Below are 21991 nucleotides of genomic sequence, written 5' to 3'. Positions count from 1 at the left end.
TCACAAAATTTTCTCTCTACTCAAAAAGAAGAACGATTTTGCTTGGACCCCGGAATGCCAACAGGCGTTAGAGGAATTAAAACAATATCTATCGAGCCCACCACTGCTTCATACTCCAAAAATAGACGAAAAATTGTGCTTGTACTTGGCAGTATCGGAAATCGCGGTAAGTGGTGTCCTAGTTCGAGAAGAGCAAGGTACGCAATTTCCCGTCTATTATGTAAGTCGAACCTTAGGAGAAGCAGAAACTAGATATCCACACTTAGAAAAATTGGCACTTTCACTGATAAGCGCTTCTAAAAAATTAAGACCGTACTTTCAATGTCACCCCATATGCGTATTGACCACTTACCCACTCCGTAATATTTTGCACAAGCCCGAACTTTCAGGCCGATTGGCCAAATGGGCAGTCGAACTCAGTGGGTACGATATCGAATATCAACCTCGTACGACCATCAAGTCTTAAATTTTAGCGGACTTCGTGGCCGATTTCACGCCAAACCTCGTACCCGAAGTTGATAAAGAACTCTTATTGAAATCGAGTACGTCATCGGGGGTATGGACCCTTTTTACGAACGGGGCTTCGAACGTGAAGGGGTCTGGGCTAGGCATCGTTTTAAAGCTGCCCACGAGTAACACTATTAGGCAATCTATCAAAACTACTAGGTTGACTAACAACGAGACCGAGTATGAGGCCATGATTGCAGGTCTCGAGCTAGCTAAAAGCTTAGGAGCAGAAGTCATTGAAGCCAAGTGTGACTCTTTGCTGGTGGTTAATAAAGTAAACAAAACCTTCGATGTTCGAGAAGATAGAATGCAAAGATATTTGGACAAACTGCAGGTCACTTTGCACCATTTCAAAGAATGGACTTTACAGAATGTTCCACGAGAGCAAAACAGTGAGGTCGATGCACTTGCAAATTTGGGATCATTGGTCGAGGAAGGCGACATAAGCTCGGGGACTGTCATTCAACTCCTGAGATCCTTGATCGAAGAAGGTTATGCTGAGATAAATTCTACAAGCTTAACCTAGGATTGGAGGAATAAGTATATTGAATACTCAAAGAATGGAAAGCTCCCATCGGACCCTAAAAATTCAAGGACCCTACGAATCAAAGCTGCTCGATTCACATTAACTGCAGATGGAATGTTATACCGAAGGACATTCGATGGACCATTGGCAGTATGCTTAGGTCCAGGAGACACTGATTACGTCCTACGTGAGGTGCATGGGGGCACTTGTGGAAATCACTCCGGTGCCGATTCATTAGTCCGTAAAATAATCACGGCAAGGTATTATTGGATCGATATGGACAAAGATGCAAAGGAGTTTGTTCGAAAATGTGAAAAATGTCAAAGGTTTGCACCAATGATCCATCAGCCCGGAGATCAACTTCACTCAGTCCTATCCCCATGATCATTCATAAAATGGGGAATGGATATCGTCGGCCCTCTGCCATTGGCCCCAGGTAAAGCTAAGTTCATTTTATTTATGACTGACTATTTCTCTAAATGGGTTGAAGCACAGGCGTTCGTGAAAGTAAGAGAGAAATAGGTTATAGAATTTATCTGGGATCATATCGTATGTCGATTCGGGATACCTGCCGAAATAGTATGTGACAAATGAAAACAGCTTGTCGGCAGCAAGCGACGAAATTCTTCGAAGACCACAAAATAAAAAGGATATTATCAACACCGTATTACCCCAGTGGGAACGGACAGGCCGAATCAACGAACAAAACTATCATTCAAACCCTAAAGAAGAGGTTGAACGACGCTAAGGGAAAATGTAGAGAAATCCTACCTGAAGTTCTTTGGGCATATCGAACAACATCAAAATCTAGTACGGGGCAACCCCGTTCTCCTTAGTATATGGCTCTGAAGCCTTGATTCCAGTCGAAGTCGCGGAACCCAGTGCCAGGTTTCGATATACAATAAAAGAGTCAAATAATGAGGCTATGAACACTAGCCTCGAATTATCGGATGAAAAACGAGAAGCTGTTCTCGTCCAATTGGCCGCCCAAAAGCAGCGAATCGAAAGATACTATAATCGAAGAACCAAGCTTCGCCATTTTAAACTCAGGGACTTAGTGCTAAGGAAAGTCACCCCCAATACTCTAAATCCAAACGAAGGAAAACTAGGACTGAACTGGGAAGGACCGTATCAGGTTCTCGAAAACGTCAGAAAAGGATCATACAAGCTCGGTATTATAAACGGCAAACAACTATCAAGCAATTGGAATGTGTCACACCTAAAACGATACTACTGCTAAGGTACGACTCTCCTATATTCGTTTACATTTCGAAACTAACCACTGCAGGAGTCCGATCAGGAGCTAGGATGGATCCTTTAATACGAAGCCCTATGTATGAAAGCACCCGTTGCACTCTTTTTCTCTTAGACCGATTTTATCCCAAATGGGTTTTTCGGCAAGGTTTTTAATGAGGCAACCATTGATCGTGCTAATTTAGAAACAATTCGACAGTATCCGAGGTCTCTTTACAATTGACCTCGAATACTGGGGGGGGGCATTAGCCCTTCAAATATATCAAATTCGATGCAAGAAAGTTACTTCATAACAACAGGGTTCTGATAGGAAAAATTGTAAGAGCTAAATGGTCAAAACGAACCATGCTCATGTAGTTGGCCCGTGCCCTGACACAAAACATGGACACGTGTATAATGACTTGCAAAGAAAAATTTCTTCTTTACCGATATCTTATATCCAAGAAAGATTCCCCTATTTTGAGATTTATTATGCAAACAGGCTTAAGGTAAATCAACAAGTTCGAGCAACATTCACTCAACTATAAAGCCCAAGGGCTACACCAACTTGAGTTCGAGCAACCATTCTCACTCGGGTGCTATCTATTAAGCCTACGGGTTAAAATCACTCACTCGACTATTAAGCCTACTGGCTACATTACTTCGAGTTCGAAATCACTCACTCGACTATTAAGCCTACGGGTTACATTACTTCGAGTTACGGGTTACATTACTTCGAGTTCGAAATCACTCACTCGACTATTAAGCCTACGGGTTACATTACTTCGAGTTCGAAATCACTCACTCGACTATTAAGCATACGGGCTACATTACTTCGAGTTCGAAATCACTCACTCGACTATTAAGCCTACAGGCTACATTATTTCGAGTTCGAAATCACTCACTCGACTATTAAGCCTACGGGCTACATCACTTCGAGTTGGAAATCACTCACTCGACTATTAAGCCTGCGGGCTACATTACTTTGAGTTCGAAATCACTCACTCGACTATTAAGCCTACGGGCTACATTACTTCGAGTAAATCACTCACTCGACTATTAAGCATGCGGGCTACATCACTTCGAGTTCGAAATCACTCACTCGACTATTAAGCATGTGGGCTACATCACTTCGAGTTCAAAATCACTCACTCGACTATTAAGCCTACGGGCTACATTACTTCGAATTCGAAATCACTCACTCGACTATTAAGCCTACGGGCTACATTACTTCGAGTTTGAAATCACTCACTCGACTATTAAGCCTACGGGCTACATCACTTCTAGTTCGAAATCACTCACTCGACTATTAAGCTTGCGGGCTACATTACTTTGAGTTCGAAATCACTCACTCGACTATTAAGCCTACAGGCTACATTACTTCAAGTAAATCACTCACTCGACTATTAAGCCTGCGGGCTACATCACTTCGAGTTCGAAATCACTCACTCGACTATTAAGCCTGCGGGCTACATCACTTCGAGTTTGAAATCACTCACTCGACTATTAAGCCTACGGGCTACATTACATCGAATTCGAAATCACTCACTTGACTATTAAGCCTACGGGCTACATTAATTCGAGTTCGAAATCACTCACTCGACTATTAAGCCTACGGGCTACATTACTTCGAGTTCGAAATCACTCACTCGACTATTAAGCCTACGGGCTACATTACTTCGAGTTCGAAATCACTCACTCGACTATTAAACCAACGGGCTACATTACTTTGAGTTCGAAATCATTCACTAGATTATTAAGCATACGGGCTACATTACTTCGAGTTCGAAATCACTCACTCAACTACTAAGCCTACGGGCTACGTTACTTCGAGTTCGAAAACGCTCACTCTGATTTAAAGGATACGAAATCCGAATTCAATCAAATTGCCTAAAGCATTCACAAGACAGAAAAATAAAACAAGAGGCGAGACGGGAGAAGAAAAGTTATTTGTATATATTTACGGGATTGTTTACATAATTGTTTGCAACATCCGAAATAGAAACTAAGGGACTAAGTTTCTTGGTTATCCCCGGGGGCGGTCTCTTCTCCATCGGGCTCCTCTCAGCTCTCGGACCCGCTCTTGCTCCCATCATCGTCATCATCATCATCGGAAACCAAGGCTTCAGCATTGGCTTCGAGCTCCTTAGCCGTTTTTATCTCTTTAATGAGGTCGAAACCTCGAGTGTGGATCTTTTCGAGGGTCTCTCTCCGAGATCAGCACTTAGCAAGCTCAACAACCCAATGTGCTTGAGTGTTGGTAGTCTCGGCTGCCTTTCTTACTTATACATGGGCAGCTTCAGCATCAGCCCGATAAACGGCCACGAATGCATCCGCATCGGCCTTTGCCTTTTCGGCATCAGAATCGTCCTTAGCAAGTTCAGAGGCCAACCGAGCCTCAAGCTCCTCTATTCTTCTTACTTGAACCGAGCTTTTCTCCTTTATACTTTGAACCTGGTTTTCGGCCAATGACAATTGGGCTCGAGCAGCCTCTTTCTCTGTAACAAAGCGGTCCATACCTTCTTCCCACTTCAAGGACTCCGTTTTTATCACATCAACCTCCTCACGGAGTTTCCCGATCATCTTAATTTTCTGCTGCAACTGAGAGACCGAAAAATTAGCCATCGTTCCGGTATCGAGCCCATAGGCTTTTAAAAGTATCATTACCTGCTCAGACAAATCAGCCTGATCTTGGTGAGCCTTGGCCAACTCAGCTCGGAGGTCTTCGATTTCCTTTCCCATTTGCCCTAAGAGGAGTTTAATTGAGTTCCTCTCCTCCGTGACCCGTTGAAGATCGGTCTCGAACCGATGCAGCTCAGCTCGAGACTGAGAACATACTTCTCGATGAACCGCCACGGCCTGCGAAGAAGGAAGAAAAAAAGTTAGGAAAGAATAGCAAAACATGAAAATAATATCAACAAAGGGAGTTAAGAGCTTACCCGATTCAGAGCTAGTTGTACTTCACAGAGAAGGCCCGAAACATCACTAGGGCCAGTAGCATCCTCGACCCCGGTAAACAGATCACGAAAAGGGTCCTCCCCTTCATGAGACCGGCTCATCTCGAGGGCCCCCAAAGCTTGGGCTTCCCGAATAGCCCCTTCGGAAAAGGCAGGGAGAGTGGGCGAATCTCCGATTACTATTGCCCCAGGCTACTCGCTTGGGGCGTTCTCCTCAGTTCGGAGAGCTTCAGGACCATCCCCTTCCGATGTACCCACCGTTCGTTGACTTTGGTAGGAAGCATCCTTGATCTCTAATGACTTGGGGACTCTGCCTGAACTTCCCTCTGATATCTCTTCGGTTCGAGGCAAAACCTTATGAATCACCATCGATTTAGCCGCCTTTGGAGCATCGGTGCTTTTCTTCATTCGGTTCGCCAGCACAGACCCATCGTCTTCTTCCTCTTCTTCGTCTTCATCCCTCAGACGCAGAACTGATTCTACAGTCAAAGGAATGGTATTCTTCTTCGGCTTACGAGCCGTCCACTTCTTCGGTTTTTGATCTTCGGGAACGGAGGCCCTTTTCCTCTTATATTTCTTCACCGGCTTTGGAACAGAGACCGAAGCCTATTCCTCGACGGACGAGGGCCTCAAAACCGCATCTTTACCTACACCTACATACGAAAAAATGTATTAAAAATATATGGAAAGAATCTCGTTCAAACTGGCAAAAAATAAGATAAAGGGGCTTACCATGATTTTTGGCCTCCCATCGGCCCTTCGACAAATCACGCCATGAGCGCTCGGCGTATGTGGAGGTCGAATCTAGATCCCGTACCCAGTTCTTGAGATCGGGAACTGCGCCGGCCATCCAAGGAACAACTACATTACAAAAAATGGGATATCGTTGAGAAAAGAAATGAAAGAGAAAAATAGTAGGAGATAACAACAGAATTACACATACGCTTCATGTTCCACTCCTCGGGAAAAGGCATTTTTTCAGTCGGAATCAGGTCCGAAGTCCTTACTCGGACGAACCTGCCCATCCAGCCTTTATCCCTGTCCTCGTCTATGCTTGAGAACAGAGCCTTGGTAGCTCGACCCTAAAGTTTTATTAACCCTCCTCGAAAAAGGTAAGGACGGTACAATCAGATGAGATGATCAAGGGTGAAAGGCATCCCCTCGATTTTGTTGACGAAGTATCGGATCAAAATAACGATCCGCCAAAAAAAAGGGTGAATCTGGCCTAGAGTTATTAGGTATTTACGACAAAAATCTATGATAACAGGGTCGAGAGGACCTAACATGAAAGGGTAAGTGTACACACTTAAAAACCATTTCACGTGAGTAGTAATATCCTCTTCGGGAGACGGTACTACCACTTCTTTGTTCCCCCAGTTACAATCTTTTTTTATCTGCTTGATATACCCCCTCGGTTATCGAACAAATATATCTCGATACGGGCTCACATCGGCCGGGAACCGTCGAACCTTTATCGAGTTTGAAATCGGAGGTAAGAACATACGCCGCCGGAACGCACTCCTTAGGCCGTGGATCCACTGGTGCTTTGTCGGCGGCGGATTGGGAAGAAGAAGCTTTTTCTTCTTGGGGGACTATTTTTGATGTCTTCACCATTTTTTGATTTAAAGAAGGTGATAAAGATTTGGTGGTTTTTAAGAAGAATTTTGCAGAAAAGAATCACAAATCTACGAATGAACTCAGAGGAGACGAAAAGGAACTTAGAAAATTTGGAAGATTGAAGACGTAAAAGTGATAAATGGTGAAAGGAAAGGCTATTTATAGGTTGAAGCAATGATGGTTCAATATCAGCGGTAGTCGACCACCTTCTGACACGCATTAAATGCCTTGGAAAGCTAAACCGACGGACAGCTATCACATACGTTATGGTCGGGCTCAATGCAAACGTCGGCTTATATCTGATCGAGCCATTGTGAAATCATGTCGTTTCTCGCCACATCATTCTCGAGAAACGAAGGGACTATTTGTATACAGTAAAAATCGGTTAGTCCTTCGTACGGACTGGTTTAAATGGTAATACATTGGATCGGAGAAGCATCTTCATAGTATCAGGTTGAGGTCCGAAGTCGGGTCACCGAGCTTCGAGCCCAAAGGACCTATCAACATCGAGCTCGATGTTATTATCAAGTTCGAATCCAAATAGAACTATGATGCAAAGTAAAGTTATCGAGCTTATGATTCAAAGATCGACCAACACTGACCCCGAATAAATATAGGGACCCGAGTCAGAATCGAGCTCGAGTCAATATCTAGCTCACAAACAAGAGCCGTTGCAATCCCACTAGAGGAGAGAATCTTGGTAGGAATCATAGAAAAGCTGATTTATCATGGGTCTCCCACTATGTATTTTTAATTATATCTAAAAGTAGGATCCTCCACTATAAAAAGGATGACAATATTTGTATAAAGGACAGTTTTTTTGCTTACATTGTAATTCAAACACCATATTCTCCTATATTCAAGGGTTATTCTTTTAGACTTCATTAATTGATTCATCTTGCTTAGTCCTAAAAATCATCTTCTTTCCAACCTTATTTATTTTGCATTCTTCGCAATCAATATTTGACATTTCTATTTATCCTTACGACTTGTATTAAGCTATACCACATATCCTTAGAACTACGTATAAATTCGACTCTAATCCGTTTTTCGGGTAAACAACTAGATTGCCCATGCCCATGCACATGCCAAACATAGCTTACAAAAGAGGCTCTACTTGAAAAAGATAATTTCATATTTGTTTACATGTTTAGTAGAAGGACCGAGAAAAAAGGTCATATTAACATATTCATTTGCAAAACGTACTTCCACGAGAATGAGAAACACAAAACAATTAAATTATTCATGTTCAAGTTGGTGGTCCCACTAATACAAAAGTTGATGCTTCAATTGGATAAAATTTGGATTTTAATAGTTGCACAGTTGATAATACATAGTACAACTTTATCTTGGTATCCACAAAGAAAAGAAAATCTAGCATTAGAATCAGAACATAATATACCAAGCTAAATCTAGGATGGTCAATGCAAATCAAATCAAAAGAGAGAAAGGGCTAGCCTTGTGTTATAGCAATGCGAAAAAAGGTCAACAAAATAAGAATCAAGAGAACTAAATTCATTTTCTGAAAAAGAAATCTTAGAGATGTATTATAACCTGGTAAATTAGAAGTTATGCATATTACTACAACAGAGATACCTGTTTGAATCAACACAATATCTTAGACGAAACTTTACTGCTAAGACACTTTTGTCGTTAGCTATAAGAAAGAGATACACCAAAAGGTCTGAACTGCAAAAAAACAGATAAATGAACCATCATAATTGCAAAATTTGAGAATATTTTAATACACGTTAAAGGATAAATGCAAGAGAAGCATATTGCCAAGGGTGAAGCTGAAAAGAGGAAAAGTGAGAAGCAAGACTCACATGTAGAGAACCGCTCATCGAACAAATCAACAGTCAAGAAATTGAATCCAATGATCTGTCATTTAAGAGTTCTCTAAGATGCGTGTTGACCAATTCTTTGCAGCTATGATGTTGTTGCCTTGTCTTTACCCCATTAGTTATATTGCGCAAACTCTGCAAATATGGTACCGCATTCGTATTGGATCCTCCAAAAGTGCACTACTTATGAAGGAATTGATAACATTTTTGAAGTGTCCGAACAACATAACCCATTAGAAACATTCAAGTAGGCTCTCCTATTAGTCCTTCCTTCCCTAACAGCCCCGGAATCGGATCCTGGACCTTTTGTTGACAAAGAACCCCATTGCTTTTTCCACTGGTATATATGGACTGTGGGGATTTCTTCCAAATAAAAACGGCACTAGTTTTTTTAAATTAAATAATATGAACTATCTGGATCTTTGGCTGCGGAATATCCATGTTTTACCAGCTTACCCACCCTAACAACATTGAAAGTCAATAGTCATTATGTGATGATGAAAATACTCTAATGATTATGTAATTCTTTTAGCATGTTCTGTAACATTCACCTCCTCAGTTGTCATTTAAGATTATTACGTGAAAACATATATGTCCTGTTATTTTTCCAGTCTACCAAATTTGCTCTTCCTATAGATAAATTGTCATCCTTTTCCTCTGTGTTGGTTAGTAAGGAAACACCATACCTCTGCTCCTGCGTGGTTGCTAGTCAAAGCAGAATATGAAGAGCAATAAATTGGGAAATAATAATGGAAAATTGTTGCTGAACATAAAATTATTTCCCTTGAATGTTGAAATTTGCTTTCTAACAAGTCTGGACTTGGAAATACAAAAGGCTTTATTGCCAACACATCTTTCGTTCTAACATTAAGAAATTTGTGGATTATATATCGACAATATCAGCTATAGTTTGTTTCTCTTTACTAAAAAATAGGTCTTGAAGAGTGTAAGGTCCAACAGAGGAGGATGGTCCATCCCAGAGAGCTTTTGCAAATTGTTCATGTATGCCTTCTGTCGGGTGAAATGAATCAAACCATATGTAGTCTTTGGCATTATCGCAAATCTCATATTCAGTAACCTTTTTTTCCCCACCACATGTATTTTTACCTCCGTAAGGCCCTGTTCCACAGCAAGCCTTCACTCCTTCCTTGAAACCTAATAACGCAACAATAATGGAGATATTTAAAAAAAAAAAAACACTAAGCTCCCGCTATGCGTGGGGCTGGACCACAAGGGTCTATTGTACACAACTTTAACATGCAAGAGGTTGTTTCCACAGTTCGAACCTGTGGCCTCCTGCTCACATGGCAGCAACTTTACCAGTTACGCCAAGACTCCCCTTCAAAAGTTAATTAATAGAATGACAACAACAAGCTAGCTAGTAGGGGAGATGGTATAAAGAGGATACATACCATACTTTGAGGGATTGTTAACTCTATCGAGAAGCCAATCGTAGAAGTTGGAGTTGCAATACTTAAAGCCTTGCAATATATGTTGAAGGCTTTCGAGGACAATTCTGAGAGCATTGTTATGAGCCAATGCAAGATCAGAAGCAGCTTCAAAACAACCTCCTCCTGCTTCTTCGTTATTGCTATTAGCTCTTGGATTTAGTGCTCTGAGAGCTGGTAAACATCCCAATGGCGACAAGCTTAGGAAACCAAATTTTCGGGCGCCCTTCTCATACAATTCCTTGTCATTGAAATATTGTATATAAGTACAATTTTAACCAACAACATAGAGAAGGAAAAGGATAATTGCTTGTAGTTTACTTGAATTGCCTGAGTCAAGTTGCCGATGACCATCCTTAAATATTCTTCAGGACCGTGGAGTTGCTGCATTGTTTCATTACCAAAGTAACCCCCATGTAATCGTTACTTCCGATACTGATGAAGTAAACTGCTTCCGATATGACTTCCTCTGCTTTGGCTGCTCCCAACTTTTCTGTTAGTGATTTCCGCACTTGTTCAAAGTACTTTAATTGTCTCTCCAGATCAATAACCTGATATTTTATCACGTATAATTAACAGTGTAGATCTACACTTATATATAACATATATAGAAAAGGATTTGAGACAATATATATGTATGCATATCTATAGTAAGGAGATGAAAATGCTGACGCCCATACCAAACCAGAATGAGTGGTAGAAAGAACTCCAGCTCCTCCAGAAGCAAAGTTAACTCCATTGCTGAAATCAGCAATATGTGGTTGCAGGTAAGGAGGAATTAGTGGCAACTTTGCATATTCAGCTGCATCACCATCATTCATTTTTCACAAATTATATATAGATCACATAATTGATTAATAACCTCCTTTAGACCAGTCAAAACAAATCTCTAAGTCCAAACATGATTGGGTACATGAGCATTTTGATTTTGATATTAAGAGTTCCAAGTAAAATATATGATCATTTTTAACATATATATATATATATATATATATATATATATATATATATATGTATATATATATATATATATATATATATATATATATTTTGCCAAAGTTAACGGGTTCGGTGACCCCTGTTCTTAAAGCATAGGTCCGCCTCTGGATATCATGCCATCGCAAATTAAACAAGTCATGGAGAAGAATAATAGTGGATCACCTCACCTATGAAATCAACGATGATACGACCATCTGAGAAGCGACCAGTGGGTTCCTGGAAAAAACCATTCTGGGCATATGGTTCATAATTGGCTCTGTTCTCAGGGATGGTCTCAATATAGTTGTTGTTTCCTGCATCCACTGTGGAGTCTCCAAAGATGAACAAGCCACTTGCTGCTGCTGCTGCCTTTGTGGAAACAAATAGAGGCAGAAGAAGAAGAAGAGTCGTCACAAAGAAATATGAACCACTAAAGTCAGCTTTCCTCATTGTCATTGCAAAACCAAGGATAATCGATCTTTGTTTGTAACTAGTATTTATAGTAGACTCATTATCAACAGTGTTTCTTTTCTTCGTCAATCACGAGCACTTTGAGATTATCAATAATTGAGAGTGCAGACAAATTAACTAGTGACAGAGAAAGGTACTATTATTATAAGTAACAATAACAATGCACTGATAGTGTTATTGGGTATTTGTCATAGAATATTACCGTTTTCTTTTTCCACTAAAAATGCCTCTCTAACTAATTAAAAGTTGGAGACTTGTAGGTAACTTGCTAAATAGTTGACCCACCTTCCATGCAGCCGTACAATTCTCATTTTCAAGGAGAATGATTTTTCTTTAGGCACTGACCGCTAACCGGTATATTAGGGGGACATAATACCTGACCTTGTAGAAAACTAATTAAGTTAGAATTGTACATACACAATTTAAAGAGATGGTGCAAAGATCTGAAGTGTGTGGATATACAATTGTATGTATAATTAGTCTAATTACATCTTTCTGAATTAGTTTACTTAAACTTTAGAAATTTTTTAACTTCCTACACCATTGTGATGTACAATTCATGGTATACAACAAAAACTACTTTTGATTTGCCTAATCCGAAAATCAACGCATTTGTTTGCCTTTGTTTTGCTAGGAAGCTGCTCAAATTCATCATACCAAATCTGTCCTGCAAACTTCAATCCTTCATTAGCTTTCTCTGAAGCAATGTTGAAGCTGCACATATTCCAAAACCTTCAGCTTACCTTAATGCTTTCAATTACTGAGATAAGATTCCAAATGGCGGGTCTGATTTAGCATGGATCCAATTAGTTTTAGATTCAGCACTATTGTTAGTTCCTTTACTGAAAGGTGATGCAAAAGCTGCTATTAATTCCAGTGTATGATCTAATAACACCACCTCCTCCACGTAGTCCCAGTTTCCTGTTTGAGCTCCCATTTGTGTTGATCTTGAATAGAGTCTTAGGAGGACGCGTCCAATGTACTTTAGGCACCATCAGTTTGCATTTTGCTTTCTCAACAAACAGGATCGCACAAATTGTTCCAAGACATGAATGGATCAACCAGCTGAAACTTCTAGTGCAACACTTGAATACTTTCATGGAAAATCTGGTGCACCATTCAAAAGTAGATGGCATCTCCCGACTGAATCTGCTAATGCATCTAGCTTTCCTTATGCCAACGCATCATGCCACATTAGATAACAGTTCACTGAGGAGTACTAACAAAGTATGTAACTAAAAGCACAGTGCTGAAAAAAGAACTAGAAGTATCATCAGAGCTGATACTTCTAAGGAAACAAATATTTTATAAAACATCCCCCCAGTTCCCCAATAGCTCCTACGGAAGAATCGTAAAGCCAAGGCAACAAAGAACAAGAACCTAGAAGATATGAACAATGGAGCAATAGATATATGGACATAAACAAAGTTATAGACAGAAACAAGAAAAATAATTGTCATTTGCCTCTTTCATTGTTTCAAAGCCATGAGGAGATAGACTGAAGATCTGAAGGTCACATATTTGTTGTAATAGTAGCGTGCTCAGTATTTGAGTATATATTAGGGGTGCAAACAAATGCAACAAAAAATAACAGAAACTGACGCGCACTTTGTCTTTCTCTCTTTTTTTTTTTTAAGGGTTGTTGGTTTAATTTGTTAAAAAATGGAGAATCATAGGCAAAGCAGAGAGGAGCAACCACCCTTGAAACAAATCCCATACTCTCTGTTAGGATCGGAAATCCGGGTAGTGCGGAATTTAGCCAAACAACGGTATAATGACAATAAAAAGACAATGGAAGTTGATAATAACGGCAATTAAAGAATATAAAGAAGACACAAATTTAACGTGGTTCGGTCAAGGTGACCTACGTCCACAAGCGGAGATGAACAATTTCACTATACCAACAAGAGTACAAAAGAGAGTACAAAATTAGAGTAAATACTCTAATTAATCCCAAATACCCCAAGAGAATAACCTCACAAGATCATTCCAAAGAAAGGGTTCACACAAGTGTTTCCTAACACTCACTCTCTTACAAAATACTCTATAATGAAATAAAGGAGGAGAAAGAAAGACAAGAGTGAAAAGCTCTTGAATTGGTGTGTTTGCAAATGAGGAGAAACTCCTCTATTTATAGCAAGAAATCATTGGCCTAATAATGAATATTATGTCATGGCAAATGTCATGATCCACAAATTTGTCATAATGGATATTATGTCATGGCAAATGTCATGAACCACAAATTTGTTATAATGGATATTATGTCATAGCAAATGTCATGAAAATTTGGCCATATTACAAATCTCCACCTTGGCCTAATTTTGGCTTATAGTAAATTTGCTCCACCTTCTCCGCAAAAACCCCAATGGGCAAAATCATTCTTCATAAATGTCAATCAAGTTCAGGCAAAGCTTGAACTTGGATACTGGAAGAAGTTTTGTGAACATGTCAGCAGGATTGTCTCTAGTGTTGATCTTCTGAACAGAGACTTTTCTTTCAGCAATGGTTTCTCGGATGAAATGATACTTTATATCAATGTGCTTCGTCCTCTCATGATACATTTGATCTTTAGTCAAGTGAATGGCACTTTGACTATCACAGAAAATGGTAATACCACCTTGGTGTAAACTGAGTTCCGCAAATAGACCCTTCAACCATAAAGCTTCTTTGATCGCCTCGATCACTGCCATATATTCTGCTTCGGTAGTAGATAAAGCTACTACATGTTGTAATATAGCTTTCCAACTAATAGCGCAACCCCCGATGCAAAATACATAGCCTGTCAGTGATCTTCTTTTGTCAAGATCACCTGCAAAATCTGAGTCTACAAAACCAACCAAAGTGTTAGTATTTCTCCCAAACTCCAAACATGTGTTTGAAGTACCTCGCAAGTATCTGAGAATCCATTTCACAGCATGCCAATGTGCTTTACCAGGGCAAGCCATATACCGGCTTACCACGCTCACTGCATGTGAAATGTCTGGACGTGTACAAACCATTGCATACATAATACTGCCGACTGCACTGGAATAAGGAACCCGTGCCATGTACCTCTCTTCTTCCTCTGACTGCGGGAACTAAGCAGCTTATAACTTAAAATGAGCAGCAAGAGAGGTACTAACTGGTTTAGCATCTTTCATGTCAAACCTCTCCAAGACTTTCTCCAAGTACCTCTTCTGGGTCAGAAATAGCCTGTTGGCTTTTCGATCTCTTTTGATCTCCATGCCAAGGATTTTCTTAGCTGCTCCCAAATCTTTCATCTCAAATTCACTTTTCAGCTGACTTTTCAAATTGTGAATTTCTGTTAAATCCTTAGCAACAATGAGCATGTCATCAACATATAATAATAGGTACACAAATGAACCATCATTTAACTTCCAGAAGTAAACACAACTATCATACATGCTCCTTGAATAACCATGACCCAACATAAAGGAATTAAACCTTTTATACCATTGCCTTGGAGACTGCTTTAATCCGTACAAGGATTTCTTCAACAAGCATACATGATCTTCTTTTCCTTCAATTTCAAATCCTTCGGGTTGATGCATGTATATTTGTTCCTCAAGTTCGCCATGTAAGAAACTTATCTTAACATCAAGTTGTTCTAATTCCAAATCATATATGGCAACGAAGGCAAGCAAGACACGAATAGAGCTATGTTTAACAACAGGTGAGAAAATATCATTAAAATCAACTCCTTGTACCTGACTATAGCCCTTTGCAACTAATCGTGCCTTATACCTCGCATCTTCAACCCCTGGAATGCCATCCTTTTTCTTGAAGACCCATTTGCAACCAACAATTCTTTTTCCTGATGGCAGCTTCACAAGAGACCAAGTACCATTCTTGTGGAGAGACTCAATTTCTTCATTCATTGCAATCAGCCACTTGGCTGAGTCAGCACCAGAAACTGCTTCTGAATATTTTGATGGTTCTCCAATTTCTTCAGTTTCCTGTGCAACTGAAAAAGCAAATGCAACATAATCTCCAAACCTTAATGGTTGTTTACCTTCTCTTCTTGGTCTATGTTTGGCTATAGAATACTCCTCTTCTTCTGGTTCAACTTCAGGAGTCTCAACTTCAGGAATTTCAGCTTCTGTCTCAACTTCAGGAGTTTCAACTGTATTTTGCTCCAAAGTTGATGAGCTTGGCTCAGAAGGAATGCCAATCTCAATCTCCACCTGGTTCTGTGTACTCTTTCCTTTATCTGTATTACAAGAACTAGAAGACTCTTTTCTAGAATGTAACATAGAGGATTCATCAAAGGTTACATCTCTGCTAATTATAAATTTTGATGCCGTGAGATCAGGATACCATAGTCGGTATCATTTCACCACAGATGCATACCCAAGGAAAATGCACTTTTTAGCCCTTGACTCTAATTTTCCATCATTTACATGCATGTATGCAGGGCAACCAAATATCTTTAAATCAGAATAATTAGCAGGAGTACCTGACCACATTTCCTCTGGAGTCTTAAAGTTCAAAGGTGCAGAAAGAGCTCGGTTGACAATATAACAAGCTGTAGAGATAGCTTCTGCCCAAAAGGCGTTTGTCAACCCAGCATTTGAAATCATGCAACGAACCCTTTCCAAAAGAGTTCTATTCATCCTTTCTGCCACACCATTTTGCTGAGGTGTCATTCTCATAGTACGATGTCGAGCAATTCCTTCATTCTTGCAAAATTCGTTGAATTCATCATTACAAAATTCCAAGCCATTATCTGTTCTAAGCCGCTTAACCTTTTTTCTTCTCAATCAAAACTTTCCATTGTTTGAAATTTAAGAAAACATCACTTTTATTTTTCAGGAAATAAACCCAAACTTTTCTTGAATAATCATCAATGAAAGTTAACATATACCTGGCACCACCTTTTGATGGGGTACGTGAAGGACCCCAAAGATCTGAATGAATGTAATCCAAAGTACTTTTTGTTCTATGAATCACTGGAGATTTGAAGCTGACTCTTTTCTGCTTCCCGAACACACAATATTCACAGAACTCCATATTTTCGGTACTTTGGCCACATAAGAGACCTCTTTTACTGAGGATGGAAAGACTTTTTTCACTCATATGCCCCAATCGCATATGCCACAATTTGGTGATGTCAGAATCTGATTTATCTAATATTGAAACTGCAGCAGCACCTATAACAGTAGATCCCAAAAGAGTATACAACGTACCAGATCTGCGTGCTTTCATGATCACAAGAGCACCATGAGAAATTTTCAGAACTCCACCTTCACTTGTGTACTTGCACCCAAGAGATTCTAGAGTGCCCAAAGAGATGATATTTTTCTTCAAGTCAGGAACATGTCTAACATCGGTGAGAGTTCTCACCACACCATCGTGCATTTTGATTCGGACTGTACCTTTTCCAATAACTTTGCAGGCAGCATTGTTGCCCATCAAGATAACTCCACCTATAATAGATTCATATGTGGTAAATAAATTCTGACTGGGACACATATGATAAGAACAACCCGAATCTAAAATCCACTCATTGTTAGATTTGAAAGTATTATTAGTTGCTAAAAAAATAGTTCCCTCAGTCTCATCAGCAGCTACACTTGCTTCGGCAGTGTCAGTATTTTTGTACTCATTTTTCTTTTCTGTATGCTTTTCTTTGTTTTTCAATTTAAAGCATTCAGAAATAATGTGACCTTTCTTATGACAATATTTGCACATGACATTTCTGTATCTGAATTTTGACCTTGATTTAGGTTTCTCACTACTTGAATCTTTCTTATTGAATCTATCTCTTATGAATAAGCCTTCCTCTTGGTTCCCACTAGTTTCCCAAGTAATATCTCTATCTATTTGTTCTTTTGATTTCAAAATAGATTTGGTATCTTTATAAGAGATATTATCCTTTCCATAAAGCATAGTATCTCTTATATGTTTAAACAACTTGGGTAAGGAAACAAGCAATAACACAGCTTGATCCTCATCTTTGATTTCAGCATCTATGTTACTTAAATCCATAAGAAGAGAATCAAAAGTATCAAAATGAGTAAGTATAGAGGTACCTTCAGCCATACGAAAAGTGTAGAGTTTTTACTTTATGTAAAGCCTGTTTTCTACTGTTCTTTTCATATATAGGGTTTTAAACTTTTCCCATATGCCTTTGACTGAGCTTTCTGCTGCAACTTCACGCAAAACCTCATTTGAAAGATTTAAAATAATACCTGCTTTTGCCTTTTTGTCTATGACGGCAAACTCCTCGTCCGTCATTTTATCCAGCATCTTCTCCTTTCCTTGCAGTGCCAAATCTAAGCCATCCTGAATTAGGATAGCTTCCATCTTTAATTGCCACATTCCAAAATTTGTACTTCGGTCAAATTTCTCAACATAAGAGTTTGTTAGAGTCATTTTGGCTATTTAAAATAACCCGGTTAGATCTGACTCTGATACCAATTTGTTAGGATCGGAAATTCGAATAGTGCGAAATTTAGCCAAACAACGGTATAATGACAATAACAAAGACAATGGAAGTTGATAATAACGACAATTAAAGAATATAAAGAAGACACAAATTTAACGTGGTTCGATCAAGGTAACCTACGTCCACAAGCGGAGATGAGCAATTTTACTATACCAACAAGAGTACAAAAGAGAGTACAAAATTAGAGTAAATACTCTAATTAATCCCAAATACCCCAAGAGAATAACCTCACAAGATCACTCCAAAGAAAGGGTTCACACAAGTGTTTCCCAACACTCACTCTCTTACAAAATACTCTATAATGAAATAAAGGAAGAGAAAGAAAGACAAGAGTGAAAAACTCTTGAATTGGTGTGTTTGCAAATGAGGAGAAACTCCTCTATTTATAGCAAGAAATCTTTGGTCTAATAATGGATATTATGTCGTGGGAAATGTCATGATCCACAAATTTGTTATAATGGATATTATGTCATGGCAAATGTCATGAACCACAAATTTGTTATAATGGATATTATGTCATAGCAAATGTCATGAAAATTTGGCCATATTACACTCTCTGTGTTGCCTCATTCTCGCCATAATTTCTGGCCTGTAATTACTTATAACTGAGGCTCAGATTGGTGCTAAAATCAGGAGGAGACAAGGAAACCGCCATGGCTGCAGGCCTCGGTTACAACCACGGAGATGCCTTCCGAGTCGCCCCGCCAAGATACAGGCTGCTTCAATGCCCAACCAACTCTAGACACCCATCATCACAGCCTCATCCATCACATTAACAATAATAAAAGCTAGCCATGATGAAGAGGAAGAGGTGAACAAGAAGATGAAGCTGAAGCAGAGCATGGATTCAAATATTAAACCTTAAAGGAATATTTCGTGCAAGTTCAGGGGCAAACTATGTATTGAACCATTTCAACAATGGTGGTTTATTTTATTTTTTTCTTTGTGAAAATAGAAAAGGAAATCATAGGCAAAAAGAACAGAGAGGTGGCAGCCAACATTACAGACTCCCCACTGCCTCTTGCTGCTTATTTTATAAAATCTTATTATCTCCTCCCTTTACTTTTACCTCGTATTAGCAAATAATACGAGACTGAATGAAGACATGATATTAGTGCAATTTAGTCGTTCAACACTCCATCTAATTTTGTTTAAATTTGTTTTTCATCTCTTCTGTTTCTTAATTTGTGCTTTTTTCTAGGCTAATTTTTTGTGTTGTCAACCGTCCAAACTTCAAGGAAAATTTTCGTAACAAACATCACTCTTACGATTGTGATTTTAAAACGGAAAGTATTATGACCAAGAAAGCAGAGGCAGAAAATACAATAATACAGCGGATTGTCAATAACCATGATAACATCAACAGAGCATTAAAGAAGGGCTCTTTCTTTGACAGTAGAAGACACTGAGAAATCATTGGCATGCAGATGGGAGGCAACCATAGTTAGAAACTGCCCATTGCTATGCTGCCTCATTAATAATCTTGAGAGTTTTACTTATTCTTGGTTGAGCACATAAGAAGTAGGGTCAGATCTGTCACAAAATCGGGTAAGGGAAGGGACACCGCCATGGCTGCAATCGAGAATAGCATACAACAACAACAACAACCACAACCCCCAATCACCCTCTAGTTGGGTGAGCTAAATGGATCCCAATCAACTCCATTTGGACCTATTTCATTCCAATACTCATTACTCTGGTTACAAGATATCTTGGTTTGCCCTGCCAAGATACGGGCCCAGTTTCCCAAAATCCGATCAACTCAGTAAGCTATATCATCATAGCCTACAGATAAGCATCATCAATGATGCTCAGAATGATCCTGATTATGAAAAGGAAAAAGTTAATGACCAAGAAACCAGAAGTAAAGAGGACACAGCATACTGTGAATCGCCATAGCAGTATCAACATGACATGCAGTAGAATAAGATTACAGCACCTGTAAGTAACCAAAAGAAAACAACAGAAAACTAAAAGAGGACAAGAGCAAGATGAAAGGGCGAGGGTTTAAAAAGTGTGGCAACAATTTTAATATTCCAATACTTGTATAAAATTGATCATATCTCAATATGTTCATAACCAAAAGAAAAAAGAATACCACAGATTCTAGAAACATTTTATGAACATCATATTTTCTTTTTAACAACATTAGTAAGTCAACGAAAATATCCCCTGGTTCTTCTATTTCTAGTTTCCAGTTTCCTCCCATAACCTAAAATGTCAAATGCCCAATAATTCACTGTTTCAGTCCAATAATTCAATGGGAATTTTAACTTAATAAAAAACTTCCTTCATGCAAATACCTTTATTTAAAAACATAAAATCGTTTATTATGTAATCATCAAAGTGACTGAAAAAAGAAGGGTATTGTATATTTGAAACTATAATGACTCCATCTGAACAGAAATCTCTAAACAGAGGAATTCTGAAAACTAAAGCGAAACAAAATGTAAAGTCATTAAAGGAATTTTGAAGTTATTGAACATAAGTTGTATTCTTTATTTTTAGAAAAATTTGAAAAACCCTTTTTACTGGAGTTTCCTCTTTACCTTTTCTTTTGAGGCTCAGATCTATGGCATGATCAGGGCAAAGGAGACAAAGCAACCGCCATGGCTGCAAACCTCGGTTGCACTATAAAACAGGCCTTCCGGGTCGGGTCGCCCCTCCAAGATACGGGCCGCTCCATTGCCCCGACAGCACTCTAGACAACCTCAATCATCACAGCCTCTCATCTGTTGAGAAGAATGGGTTAGATCTTAAACCCTAAACCCTTCTTCCTATATATAAAATTGCACCATTTTCTGGTGATAGAATAGTATCCCTGCCACGGTACAGACCTCAAGGTGCTTGCTGCAAGGCTGGAGGCGGGCATGCATTGGGGGAAGTCAGCATGCTGCGTGGGCACTTGGTATGTAAATGTATGTATGTGCGTGTATGCATAGATCAGAGATTAACCAAACAGTTCCTTAAGATGAATGGTGGTTTAGTTTTACTTTTTTGTGAAAATGGAAAAGGAAATCACAGGAAGAGAGAGGGGGCAACCACCATTAGAGACTCCCAACTGCCTCTCCGCTGCCTCATTCTTTCCGTCTAGAGTTCACAATAATCTCTTTAGTCACATAGAGGTGGATTTTATACTATGTGTCCTCTTTTTTACATTTACGTCCTTGCATTTTACCCCTATTTCCAAAAGGCGAAATACATTTTTCCTTTAAACTTGTATCTAGTTTTCACTTATAGCCTATTTGGTGAAGCTGCAAAAATCAACTTATTTGGATAAGTGCTTTTTTTTTAAAAGTATTTTTAGTGAGAAGCAATTGTGTTTGACTAATTAATTTAAAATGCACTTTTGAGCAACAATTAGTGTTTGGCCAGACTTTTAAAAATTACTTCTAATTGTATTTTTCTCAAAAGTATTTTCCAAAAAAAATCTTTTGGAAAAAAGCTATTTTTTTCTGTTTCTCCCAAAAGTATTTTTTTTCTTCCAAAAGCTTGGCCAAACACTTCAACTTTGAAAAATAAAAATTCAAAGCTTGGCGAAACAGGCTATTAGAAAGCTCAACTAAAGACCAATATCTATTGAACACTCCAACTCGAATAAAGTGTACCTATTGAACACCTCAAGCTGAAGTGGCACAATGAGTGATATTCACTCCAATTTGAGCGCGTCCGTAAGTGAAATGTAATACTCCCTCCGTTTCAATTTATGTGAACCCATTTGACTGGGCACAGAGTTTAAGAAAAGAGAGAAGACTTTTGAACTTGTGGTGTAAAATGAGGCGCATATATTTTGTGTGACTATAAATCATTGCATAAAGGTAAATTATTTCCAAATAGGGAAAGAGGTCATTCTCTTTGGCACGGACTAAAAAGAAAATAGGTTCACATAAATTGAAACGGAGGGAGTATTATGTTGATTCTTTTATTTTTTTCCTTCTACCCTTTTGGTTCTTTTACTTCTA

At 39.1% G+C, this 21991-nt stretch overlaps 1 protein-coding gene, 1 long non-coding RNA gene and 1 pseudogene across 2 annotated transcripts; all 3 read right to left on the bottom strand.

The window, feature by feature from the left end:
• Nucleotides 1-4549: 4549 nt before the first annotated feature.
• LOC138906343 (uncharacterized) lies at nucleotides 4550-6837 on the bottom strand. Its single transcript, XM_070194883.1, has 3 exons — nucleotides 6685-6837; nucleotides 5482-5829; nucleotides 4550-5125 (listed from the first exon to the last, which is right to left on the bottom strand). Exons 1-3 carry the CDS (start codon nucleotides 6835-6837, stop codon nucleotides 4550-4552), a joined length of 1077 nt encoding a protein of 358 aa, XP_070050984.1.
• Nucleotides 6838-9502: 2665 nt separating this feature from the next.
• Nucleotides 9503-11624, bottom strand: LOC104085506 (GDSL esterase/lipase 1-like; annotated as a pseudogene).
• Nucleotides 11625-20044: 8420 nt separating this feature from the next.
• Nucleotides 20045-21133, bottom strand: LOC138906810 (uncharacterized). The gene is made up of 2 exons (XR_011414496.1): nucleotides 20867-21133; nucleotides 20045-20761 (listed from the first exon to the last, which is right to left on the bottom strand). It is a non-coding gene; the product is annotated as an uncharacterized lncRNA (long non-coding RNA).
• Between the last annotated feature and the right edge of the window lie 858 nt (nucleotides 21134-21991).

This window comes from Nicotiana tomentosiformis, chromosome 2, assembly GCF_000390325.3.
Source record: "Nicotiana tomentosiformis chromosome 2, ASM39032v3, whole genome shotgun sequence".
NCBI lineage: Eukaryota > Viridiplantae > Streptophyta > Magnoliopsida > Solanales > Solanaceae > Nicotiana > Nicotiana tomentosiformis.
This window is presented reverse-complemented; position numbering and strand designations above follow the sequence as displayed.

Excerpts from the sequence above, each read along its gene's own strand:
- LOC138906343 (XM_070194883.1), bottom strand. The coding sequence starts at position 6,837 with ATGGTGAAGACATCAAAAATAGTCCCCCAAGAAGAAAAAGCTTCTTCT. Across the intron at positions 5,830-6,684 it reads AACTCGATAAAGGTTCGACG|GCTTCGGTCTCTGTTCCAAA; the intron begins GTTCCCGGCCGA and ends GTCGAGGAATAG. Across the intron at positions 5,126-5,481 it reads CCTACCAAAGTCAACGAACG|GCCGTGGCGGTTCATCGAGA; the intron begins GTGGGTACATCG and ends CCTTCTTCGCAG.